Genomic DNA, 13,232 nt, shown 5'->3' on the forward strand with positions numbered 1-13,232 from the left:
TGTGCCTCTGTCAGCTTATGAATTGTCACTATCAACTGCTATTGAACTAAGCATCCGTTGAAGCTTTCATCCGTTGATGCTTTATCCGTTGAAGCTTTATCCGTTGATGCATTAGCAGTTGAAGATTTATCCGTTGACGCACTTATCCGTTGATGGATCTTATCTGTTGAAGATTTAGAGACATCCGTTGAAGCTTTGTTTCTTATCCGTTGAAGGTCTTTAATATCAGTTGATACTTTTTCACTTATACAAAATTACAAGACATGAAATATTTACAATTAGCCCTCCTATTTGCATATCCACTAGTAGTCAACATGACTGATAATTTCCCACAACATCTAAGAAGTACAACTTAAATACAGAGACTGAAATGTGCTACAATACTAAACTTATTTCTAAGTGAAGCTACTCCTTCAACGGATAGCCAAGATGGTCTTATCCGTTGAGGCTACAAACACTAGATTTCTATTTAAGTGTTTTGTTTATCTTATCATCAAACTAATACACATATTCCTAATAATCTCTCCCTATTTATGTCTACTAGAATTGTAGGCATAAATTTGGGTTTAACTTGATGATAACAAAACACTTAATAAACATATGAACTGTAATAAAGCAGAAATTCAAAAGTGCTGCAAAAATGTGTATGCTGAGATGGAATTGAAGAATTACATTATTTCCAAGGGTGCTCCTTTAACCTCATACCAGGCTCTAGGTGTTTACTTTAGTCCATAGAGTGCTTTCAACAGATAATACACATAGTCTGGAAAATTTGGATCTTCAAATCCTGGAGGTTGGCTTACGTAGACTTCTTCCTCCAATTCCCCGTTCAGAAATGCACTCTTGACATCCATTTGATAGACCTTAAAATTGGCATAGGCTGCATAGGCTAGAAAGATTCTGATGGCTTCAAGTCTAGCAACTGAGGCAAATTTCTCATCAAAATCTATTCCCACTTGTTGAGAATAGCCTTTAGCAACCAATCTGGCTTTATTCCTTATGACAATGCCATTTTCATCCATCTTGTTTCTGAATACCCATTTTGTGTCAATAGAACTCTTGTTCTTTGGTTTGGGTACCAGGTTCCATACTTTGTTCCTCTCAAATTGGTTTAGCTCCTCTTGCATTGCTAAAATCCAATCTGGATCCAATATAGCTTCTTCCACTCTCTTAGGTTCCTCCTGTGACAGAAAGCTACTATACAGACATTCATCTTGAGTAGCCCTTCTAGTTTGCACTTTAGATGTAGCATCACCAATGATCAGTTCAAAAGGGTGATCCTTGGTCCATTTCCTTTGAGGTGGTAGATTAGCTCTAAATGAGGTTGCCTCAGTATAGTCATGATGTGAGATAGAATGTTGATTGGTAGAAACTCCCCCTGAGTTGCTGATCCTTTGAAAAGAATTGGGAGTTCTATCAACTGATGAAGTGAATTGATTATCCGTTGATAGACTATGATCAACAGATGCTTCATTATGAACTTCAACGGATGATGCACTTTGTCTTTCAACGGATGCTGTATTGCTTCTTTCAACGGAAGCTGAATTAAGACTTTCAACGGATGCAGCATTCTGTGCATTATCCAAAGGCAGATTTTGTATTCTTCTCGAGGTGCCTTCTTCATCATTCTCATCTTCACTATCATCACAATATATCTCAATGTTGTCAAATTTGAGTCCTTCATGATGTCCCTCATCTGTTAGTCCATCAATCTTTTTATTATCAAACACAACATGCACAGATTCCATGACAATGTTGGTTCTTAGATTGTGGACCCTATACGATTTTCCAGCAGAATAGCCAACAAATATTCCTTCATCAGCCGTTGCATCAAACTTTCCTTTGTGATCAGGTTGATTCCTTAGAATGTAGCATTTGCAACCAAAGACATGCGGAAAATTTAAAGTTGGTTTTCTTCTCTTGAATAATTGATAGGGAGCCATGCCTTTTGCCTGATTAATTAGAGAAATATTCTGAGTGTAACATGCACAGTTAACAGCCTCAGCTCAAAAGTATGTTGGGAGTTTTGACTCTTCAAGCATTGTTCTTGCAACTTCAATTAGTGATCTGTTCTTCCTTTCCACCACACCATTTTGTTGTGGAGTTCTTGGAGCTGAGAACTCATGCATGATCCCATTTTCTTCACATAACAACTTCATGGTTGAATTCTTGAACTCAGTTCCATTGTCACTCCTAATATTCCTTACTTTGAAATCAGGATGATTGTTGACTTGCTTGATATGATTGATAATGATTTCACTAGCTTCATCCTTTGATCCAAGAAAATGAACCCATGAAAACTTTGAGAAATCATCTACAATCACTAGGCAATATCTTTTCCTTGAAATTGACAATACATTGACTGGTCCAAAAAGATCCATATGTAGCAGTTGTAGTGGTTCATCAATTGCAGATTCAAGCTTCTTACTGAATGATACTTTCTTTTGCTTTCCTTTCTGACAAGCATCACACAGCCCATCCCTTATGAATTCTACTAGGGGCAATCCTCTAACTAAGTCCTTTTTGACTAGATCATTCATTGTTTTGAAATTCAAATGGGACAGCTTCTTGTGCCATAGCCAACTTTCAACTGGGTGCTTTGCTGAAAAGACAAGTAATTGATTCTGCATCTGTAGAGTTGAAGTCAGCTAAATACACATTCCATTTTCTAACTCCATTTAGAACCACTTTGTTGTCCTTCTTACTTGTGACAACACAGGCTTCATAATTGAAGGAAACAGTGTTCCCTCTGTCACATAGTTGACTGATGCTCAATAAATTATGTTTGAGACCAACAACTAATGCAACTTCATCAATGATGACATTTTCTTTTGAAATCAAGACATATCCCATAGTGAACCCTTTGCTATCATCTCCAAAGGTTATGCTAGGGCCAGCTCTCTCTTTAAACTCTGTGAGCAGGGTGAAATCTCCTGTCATGTGTCTTGAACAGCCACTGTCCAAGTACCATAGATTCCTTCTTTTTCCCTGGTTGCTTGATGAATTAATTTCATTTTCATCAGAATTAGCCATCAGGGCTAGGTTGACATATTCCATATCATCATCTTCATTGGCCCCATCAGCTGCCCAATCATCTTGAGTGAGAAAAGCTCTTTCCTTTTATTTGAGCAAATCAAAGTACTTCTTTTTGTAATCAACTTGCTCAAATTTCTTCTTATCAGAGGTTGGCTTCCTGCACTCATTTGCAAAATGTCCACTAATGCCACAGTTATAACATTTGAACTTAGATTTGTCCACCATGTTTTTGTTTGACTTAGTGAATTTTGTATTTTTCCTGAATTTCATCTTTGCAAACCTCCTGGACAGAAAAGCCAGATGTTCATCAACATCATCAGAGTCATCTTGACTGGAATTGTCTTCATCTTCAGCTACTTGCTCTTTTCCCTTGCTTGATTCTGATTTGCTTGTGCCAATTTTGAGACTTGGCATTGTCTTTTCCTCATTCCTGGCTTCAATTTTCTCATTATCAGCTACAAGTGCAACTGATCCTCCTTTTCTCTTTCCCTTTTCCAACAACTCATCTTGCTCCATCTCAAGTTCATAAGTCTTCAAAATTCCATATAATCTTTCAAGTGTGAAGTTCTTATAATCTTGAGAATTTCTTAGAGAAACAGTCATAGGCTTCCATTCCTTTGGTAGAGACCTCAGAAATTTTAAGTTGAAATCTTTGACTTGGTACACTCTACCATACAGCTTCAATCCATTTAACAGTTTCTGAAATCTGTTGAAGGTATCATTTAATGATTCTCCTTCTTCAAAGTGAAAATATTCATACTGTTGAATAAAAAGCTGCATTTTGTTCTCTCGAACCTGCTCAGTACCTTCACAGATGATTTGCACAGTATCCCAAACTTCCTTTGCAGTTTGGCTATTGATGACATTGTCAAACATATCTTGATCTAAGCCATTAAATAGAATGTTCATGGCTTTCTTGTCCTTGCGAATTTCTTCCATGTCTTCAATAGTCCATTCTGCTTTTGGCTTGGGAATGGACTGTCCAACAGCAACTGTTGCAGTAGCAGCTGTGGCCACTTTGTGAGGAATGTGAGGACCAATTTCAATGCAGTTGATGTAGCTTTCATCCTGAGACAGTAGATGTAAATGCATCTTCACTTTCCAGTGATGATAATTATCTTTTTCCAGGACTGGAATCTTTATACCAATATCCTTCCTACTCATGTTGGTAGCAGGAGGATTCTTCTGTGCACTCATGATGTTAGAAAAATAGATCTTTAAACTCTTTGTATGTTAAGAGATTGCTCTGATACCAATTGTTATTCCCAGTGGACTAACAATGAGATTTACAGAAGGGGGGTTGAATGTAAATCTCAAAACTTTTTCAAGTTTTGGGCAGTTTCTAGTCTATGTGTTTTGATGAGCAAGTGTGTGTGAATTGCTTTAAGCTAATGCAGACAGATATATATTCAAACACAAATGTAAAGAACACAACAGACTTAAAAACTTTTATGGTGGATTTGTTATTCCACCAGAGATGTGTTATTTCAGAAAATCTGTGATTCAAAGAATTAAATCACAGTTGCTTCCTAGTACAAACTAGATGATTTTCTCTCTGGATTTTTCTAAACAGCTCTGGAAAATTCACATCTAATTACTAGCTGCTACTTGGTTTATATATCACCAAGTTTACAAGTGAAGACAAAACTGTAAAATACAATTAAAAGGTTCTTCACATATTTCTTCTTCATTTCTCTATCCAATGCAATTTAGGTTTGGCTGTGAATCTTTGAATACTTCCTTGTTTGTACCAGAATGGAAATGCTGCATTTTCTTGATTCCTCCTAGAGGCTGCCACATTCCAGTTTGTCTCTGTCAACCCATGTACCTCTGTCAGCTTATGAATTGTCACTATCAACTGCTATTGAACTAAGCATCTGTTGAAGCTTTCATCCGTTGATGCTTTATCCGTTGAAGCTTTATCCGTTGATGCATTAGCAGTTGAAGCTTTATCCGTTGACGCACTTATCCGTTGATGGATCTTATCTGTTGAAGCTTTAGAGACATCCGTTGAAGCTTTGTTTCTTATCCGTTGAAGGTCTTTAATATCAGTTGATACTTTTTCACTTATACAAAATTACAAGGCATGAAATATTTATAATTAGCCCTCCTATTTGCATATCCACTAGTAGTCAACATGACTGATAATTTCCCACAACATCTAAGAAGTACAACTTAAATACAGAGACTGAAATGTGCTACAATACTAAACTTATTTCTAAGTGAAGCTACTCCTTCAACGGATAGCCAAGATGGTCTTATCCGTTGAGGCTACAAACACTAAATTTCTACTTAAGTGTTTTGTTTATCTTATCATCAAACTAATACACATATTCCTAACACCATTTTAATATCATATTTGGATAATTATCAAAATAGGGCCTCTTATAAAATACTTTATACGAAACTAAGGTAATAATATCTCGCCTTTTGGGAATACGGATTTTTATCGATCTATAAAATGATTTTTGTATCGAAAATTACACGCCAGGACTCGTACATGTCAAACCGTACCCCGGATCGAGAATGTCAAAACACGAAAAGTGTTCAGGATTATCAGATTAGGTTAGGAAGGAGATTTCGGAAGAGTTTCGGGTTATAAAACGCAAAAACGGTTGAAGTGGGACGATTTCTGTTCTAAAAAGAAATTTTATAATTACGTAAAAATAATCATTAATAATTCTATAAATTCTTATTAAATCATATAATAATCCAAAAATTACCAGAAATACCAAAACTATCTATATTTTATTATGGATAATTATGGACTAAAATATCCTAATTTTATCCGAAATAAACACCCAAATATTAATATTAATCATCAAATAATTCACCAAAAATTCACATAAAAATCACATAATAATTATTTATTGATAAAAATAATTACATAATATTTCCCAGACGTTATAGCTTGCCTCCTTAGAATTTTACCAACATATCATCCACATATACCTCCGTGGTTCTTCCAATCTGATTCTTGAACATCATGTTCACCAATCTTTGGTAGGTCGCGCCTGCGTTGATCAATTTAAACGGCATCCCTATGTAGCAGTATAGCCCTCTATCAGTGATAAAAGATGCATGCTCCTGATCAGGACCGTACATGGGAATTTTATTGTAACCAAAGTAGGCATCCATAAAGCTTAACAAGGCATGCCCTGCCGTCGCGTCAACCAACTGATCAATTCGTGGGAGCGGAAAGTTGTCCTTCGGGCAAGCCTTATTGAGACTAGTGAAATCTACACATGTCCTCCACTTCCCATTTGGCTTCTTCACAAGCATCGGATTCGCGAGCCACTCGGGGTAGAAAGATTCTTTGATCAGCCCCACTTCCAGCAGTCGGTCCACCTCTTCTTTTAATGCTATAGCCCTTTCCCCGCTCACCGGGCGACGCTTTTGTCGTATGTCCGTGCAATTAGGGAAAATGTTCAACCGATGACACATTACCCCTGGGTCAATTCCCGCCATATCTGAATGACTCCATGCGAAGACATCGAGATTTTTAATCAGAAAACTGGTAAGACTTTCCCTCATTTCATAACTTAGCTGAGATCCCACCTTCAAAACCTTGTTTGGGTCATCCTTATCGACCGGAACATATATTGTATCTTCGGCCGACCCCGTTTTCTCGGTAGGAATGGGGATCTTGGGATCCAGATCAAAATCAAAGCCCCGGGGTCCTCGACTTTTATTCCTGCATTCGAGGGCGCGTCCCTATATGTGAGAGCATCCACCTCAGGACAAGGCATGGTTTTCTGCAATGAAGGTGTGAAGGGCGCGTCCTCGTTTTGAGGAGCGTCAACCTCAATTACATTTTCACTTTTCAAGGGCGCGTCCTCCTTTTGAGGAGCATCCACCTTGAAGCTACTTTCGAGGCTTTGTAAAATTTCACTTCTTCCTTCCAACTTTTATCCATTAACCTCCTTTCGCACAATCCCTTTTGTATGATTCACCATGATTTCATCCACAATGCGGATCCTCGAAACATTCCCAAGCATCAAAAAAGGGGCTTCGGTGGCGTGAGTTTCTTCTTCCTCTGGATCTTCCACAAAATAATGGGCATGAACCTCTCCACTTGGTTTTGTCTAAATGTCCACCGTATCTTCAAATGGAAGGCCTTTTCCCTCGTACCTTCTCCTATAAAATTCTTTAACAACCTTGTGATAGTAGTTGCGTGACTCATATTGTGACCCTCTCAGACTGCCCACTCCGTTTGGCATCGGGAACTTTATCATCAAATAATGTATCGAGGTTATCACCCTGAACACCCACAACCAAGGTCTTCCCACCAACACATTGTGCGCGGAGTCCTGATCTAGCACCTTGAAGTTTATCATTTGAGTGACAGACAGAGCTCTTTCCCCAAGCGTGACTGGAAGCCTAACAGAACCCATAACTCTTACTGCCTTTCCAGTAAAACCGTAGATGTGTGCATCCTCAAAGTTCATGTCACTGTCAGGGAAACCCAATTTTTGGTACGTGCTGTAATACAAGATGTTCGCAAAGCTCCCCTTGTCCAAGAAGACTCGATGCACGTTCATTGCCCAAATAAGCATATTTATCACCAGCGCATCGTTATGGGGATGGTGTACCCATCTTGACTCTCTCTCCCTAAATGTAATATCAGCAGATTCCCCTTTGAATATTTTTGGAGGTCTATCTTCCAAGCTATGAATGTTGGTGAGTGGTGGATGTCGTGGCTCTCTTGCATTCCTTTCCAACGCTCGATTGCTATCACCAACAAATTGGTGTCCCCCGAAAATTGCCTGAATACTTCCAGCCCTTTGGAACTTACCTCTGCTGTCTTTTCGACATCCCCTGCCTGTGTGGGATGCCTTTCATCTTTCCCCTTGTCATCGTTCCTTCTGCTTCATTTCGCCTTATCAATCCACTCTCCCAGATATCCAGCCTTGATCAATTCTTCAATTTCATCTTTTAGGTGACGACACTCGTGGGTGTCATGGTCGGTGGACTCATGGTAATCGCAATATTTTTTTCTTGTCTCTACTCTGCCACGAAGTCAGACGGTCTGGTTTCTTGAAAATTTTCATGTACTTATTCACCTCAAAGATGTGATCAATGTATGCTGCCAGCGGAGTGTAATTGCTTACCCTTTTTTCATAGTTCGATGGCGGACTCCACTCTCTCCGCACATTTAAGGCATTCACCCTATTAGGGCTTCGGGCATTCCGCTGATAATCTGGACTCACGGATCCGCCTCTCCTCTTAGCTCGCCCCTTGGAGTTGTGTGTATTATTATTTTTCTTTATTTTGGCAAGCGATTGCTCAATCGCTTTGAAGGATTCCGCATGCGCAAGTACATCAGCTAGATACAGGGTCCTTTCCTTGCAGGTGTTTCCAGAAATCTGTTCACACGCGCAGACCAGCTATAAGAAGTATTTTCAGTGTCTCATCAGTTGCGCCTCTCACCAAGGTAGACTCTGCATTAAACCTTTTAAAGTATGAGGTCAAGCTTTCTCCTTCCTTCTGTTTCACATTGGCCAGCGTGGTAATAGGTGGCGTATACTTCACCGCGGCCTGGAACTGAGTTAGAAACAAGGTTTTCATCTGTTCCTAAGATGTAATCACCCCTGGACCAAGTTTTTGGAACCATTGTTGAGCACCTTCTCTAAAGGTGGCCGCCAGGAGACGACATCGTGCCAAGTCGGGTACCTGATATACATCCATCTCAATGTTGAAACACCCCAAGAATTTCACGGGGTCGGAGTTTCCATGGAAATACAAGTCATTAATTGTGTTCCTATATCCTGCGGGCAGCTGCACTTCCCTCACAACAGCAGAAACTGGGGAAGGGGCTTGCGCAGTTGCTGTCACCCTACTTCCTTCAAGATGGTTAAGCAACCTCTTAAGATCGTTCACATTAAACGTCCCTACTTCAGGAATGGTTTGAACGTTGAGTTGTTAAGGTTGCTCCGTAACTTACTATTGTTCCCCCTGGTTACCCCACGGGTGTACCGGTGGATCTCTCCGCCCCTCGCCCTGAGGCTGCGATTGTGGTATGTTGCCATCTTGATTTTGAACATTCCCCCGTGCACGAGGTTCCTCCTGGCCGTGTCCCGGTATTTCGTTGTTGTTTCGCAACCTTTCTTGAACTTGGACGCCACCTCAGAAATGAGAACGCGTCTTGGATTCATTGCCCATAGCACTGTGAGAAGCCACGGGAACAACGATTGGTGCTTTATCAGTTGAGGGCACGCCCTCTCGTCTCCCATTATATGGTTCCCTTCCATGTTGGTATCCCATCCTTCCTCGTCCATTCCTTTGGTAACCTCGACCGTAATTTCCAAACCTTCCTCGCGGAGGGGCACGCTCGTGCTCGCGGTGCCGCACCCTATCATCCCTTGGGTATGTAGGGGGCACACGTGTTATATCACGGGGCCTTGTTTCTCCAGCGTTTCCTTCCTTTTTCCATTTTAACAGCAGTATTCTCAAATCGTCGTCTTCCAACCTTATGCCAAACCTTCTCTTTAAGGTTGAAAAATCTCTTCTTTCCTCATCTTGATTCTGAATATTTTCCGCACGATGACGCTCGTCCATCGTACGCCCAGACCTATGTGGGTGTGGTACAACCTGGTTACCGTGACGAGGCCTTTCTCTACCATCAGTGTCCTCATCGACAAGCTCCACAATAGGTTCTACATCATCAGAATATTCCAAGCGTCGCGGAATGATTCGCGGGTTTTCTCCTCTGGCCTGGGAATCTCCTTCAACTACGGGTGTCTTCCCCACGGCGTGGTCACGACGGGGAAAACGGTGACCCCTCCTCGTCCTGTGACGCTCCACCGTATTCAGCCTTGAGTGAAAACTGTTAAGAGTATCCCCCATGCGGTACAACTGGTCCAATATATCAGCGTTGCTGATGAGAACTGTAGGTGTTCCTCCCATATCTGGAGCTCTCGGTGGATCTGCCATGTTTCTGGGCACATAGGGTTCATGGCGAGTCTAGCCTCCTTCACCCTCTCCCTCGGATCTGCTATCACTTCCATCATAAGAACTTCCATCATGATTATAAGACATCTTTTCCTCCCAAGACAACGATCTTAATCAGCACCCCTCCTTCTAGCGCCAATTTGTTGACGGAGGAATCTGGTAACAACAAAGATTGAGGTTTCTCACTAGAATTAAGATCTATGATGGTGGTTCTTCACCGAAAAATCAAGAGGTGTGTGGTGGTTTGTGGTTGTTTTGGGCTGAGATTGATCAGAGTAAGTGATGGCTCTTTTATCAGCTCTCAACTCCTTACCCCTCTCAATGTGCCTACGTACCCTTTATATAGGGATCAAGCCTGACGTAGTTCTTGGGGAACAAGAAATCTAATGGGCTTAGACTTCTTATTCCTAGGCCCGGTAGAAGCCCATCTAGAATCCATCTTCCGCTAGTTTTAGGAATGTCCAACTACGAGGCCCAACTGCGAAGGCCCAAGGCTCGTCCGTAATTGCAGGACTTCACAGATAGTGCATCTTCCTGCGCAAGGATAATACTCCGCTACAACTATCTTCCTTGATTTACGGACGCAGGTATAGCCACGGTTCACCCCAAATGCCGAATGCATCCCTGTCCCCCAAATGAGGATATCCCATCAGATAACAGGACAGGTGATCCCAAGCTCTTGGGTGCAAAGTGCAGGATGACTCCAAAGTTCTCCAACGTGGACACCCGTTGAATACAAGAACAGAGTTCCCCAAGCACACACCAAAGTTAACCCCGCATCCCCAACGAGGACACCCGTTCAATACAGGAGGAGGCCTTCAATCATCAGGCATACCCCTGGAGGCCTTCTAGATTTTCACGGACATCCCCCTCCTTGACTGTCTCAAGGAGGGAATTCTTCAAAGAGTACTTGCAACAAATACGTTAGTAGAAATACTCCCATTTCCATGCATGCTTTTTCCTAAGCTCTCCTCATGAGAATGCACTGAACACACGTAGGACGCAACCTAAGACATTGGGCGCGTCCTGACCTTCATGAAGCCTGTATTGTTTTCTCAACTTCTACCTCTCATAGCATTTCACAGTGACAGGACGCGTCCTAAGCCTCTGGGCGCGTACTCCAACCTTCATTACTAAAATACCACAATTGCTAGATACCTCCACCATGGTGAGCCCGTCCTACCACCCTGGACACGTTCTACACTAGGTAGGTGCTTTCAAAACCTCTTTACCATGAAAGTATGCTTGATAAACATTTCCACAACAAGTGGGCGCGTTCTACCTACATGGACGCGTCTTCAATCTTCTTTTCCAAAAGGAACATTTTAGTAAGCACTCTCACCATAGTGGACGCATCCTAGACATCATGAACGCGTCTAGATGTCCTCCTTTGCAACACAATACCGATTTTGACTTTAATTATCCCGCGTTTGACCCGCATGAATCCAACGCCAAATTTTAGGTATAACACTTTTCATGCTTTTGGACAATTTTTCCATTGCAGTGCATGCAATCAATACTACCCATCATACCAGGAAAGCCACGAGTTTCACCCATGTGTAACAGACGGTGCATGTCATTTGAGTTTGGCTTTCGTAAGTATTCACCCTCAAATATCGTAATTACATTGGACACGAATTTCTTCAAGCATTCAACCGCAATACTCTCTCCAATACGAACGTAATCATCAACAGCGTCGGCATACACCGTACGCTAATATACGAATTGCCGCAGTGCATTTTTGTGAAGGTGATAAACCTTTTATTCCCAATGCATCAATTCTCTGTTGAAAGTGTGGATCAAAATTTGAAACAACATCCACAATACGCAGAAAGACATGTCTTCCCATACGAAATCTTCGTCGAAATATATTTGCTGGGTGAACTGGATTTGGTGAAAAATAATCATTCACTAGACGGTGATGACATGCTTCACGATATCTGTAAATACTTTTTTGAGGCATGGATGTTGAGCTATGTCCATATATTTTATGAAAGAGCTTGAGTCGGCGATTGTTTTTAGTATCATCGCAAAACTCTTCAATGAATTCTTTGGTGAATTCAGCAGTGAAGCTTTCTGGTGTGGGTGTTTGATTCATGTTGATGTGAATTGAAGAAATGATGCATCTACTATATATAGAAGGTAAAAACGAATATATTCCAACGGCTAGTTTACAAACAAATAAAAACAACCACTAGTTTCCGACGGCTAGTTTACAAACAAATAAAAACAACCACTAGCTTCCAATGGCTAGTTTATAAACAAATAAAAATAACCTCTAGCTTCCAACGACTAGTTTCTTGCCATAGTTTTCTCAAGCAATTTTGCATGGATTTTCCGCTGAGTATCATTCATCTTAGTAGTATCTGCCAAAACGACTTGTAAATCCATCTCAGCTTGCTTCGCCTCAAGCTCCCTTTGTCGCGTCTCAATATCTTTTTGACGAATTTCATTTAATGTCTCCATTATGTTCATTCTTCTCAAGTCACTAACTTGTAAAGCTTCATACTCTTCAACTTCTTCAGCTGTTGCCTTCCCCTTTCCCTTCCTTTTAGCTGCTTTTGTACCTTTAGGACGAACCGGTTCACAATTGTCAGATGTTGGTGTATCATTATTTCCCTCTGATGAGTAAGCTCCAAAACTACTTAATTTAGTTCTTTTAGAACTTGCACTAGTTGCAAGTTTTCTCCATCTGGGATGTTTACGAAGCTCACGTCAATGACCCTCAAAGTTAGACTTCTTCTTGTAATATGTTAAATGACATACATGAGTATCTTCAATTATGTTGTCATGTTTGAACCGCTTCTGATATTTCGCTGAGCCTCATCGTAACAAGATCCAAATTTTTGAGCACCTTCATTTATTCGTTGCCACCTTTTTTTCATTGCCACAACTCCTCTCTTAATCACACTAGTATTATATTCTTCACAATACTGATGAATTTGGTCCCAAAATTCTTCGGCTTTTTGATCAGTACCGATTAGTGGATCAATTGACACATTCAATCATGCACTGATTAAGAGTTTATCCTCAACCCACTTCCACTGGCCAGTAATTTCTCGTACCTCTTCGGTTTCCTCACAATCATCATTTAGATCAAAAACATTTTCATGACCAAAGGTCGGAACTTGCGTTTCGGGAGAATTTTAAAAATTGATAGGTGTTTGTTGGGTTTCAAATTGTGAATTTGAAAACGTAGGAAATGGAAACTGATATGGAGAATTTTGAGGATATGAAAATGGATA

At 40.7% G+C, this 13,232-nt stretch overlaps 1 protein-coding gene across 1 annotated transcript; it reads right to left on the reverse strand.

Moving 5' to 3' along the window:
* Positions 1–12,279: 12,279 nt before the first annotated feature.
* LOC141680597 (uncharacterized) lies at positions 12,280–13,075 on the reverse strand. Its single transcript, XM_074486780.1, has 2 exons — positions 13,053–13,075; positions 12,280–12,679 (listed from the first exon to the last, which is right to left on the reverse strand). Exons 1-2 carry the CDS (start codon positions 13,073–13,075, stop codon positions 12,280–12,282), a joined length of 423 nt encoding a protein of 140 aa, XP_074342881.1.
* Between the last annotated feature and the right edge of the window lie 157 nt (positions 13,076–13,232).

The sequence above is a fragment of the Apium graveolens genome, chromosome 8 (assembly GCF_009905375.1).
Source record: "Apium graveolens cultivar Ventura chromosome 8, ASM990537v1, whole genome shotgun sequence".
In the NCBI taxonomy this organism is placed as follows: domain Eukaryota; kingdom Viridiplantae; phylum Streptophyta; class Magnoliopsida; order Apiales; family Apiaceae; genus Apium; species Apium graveolens.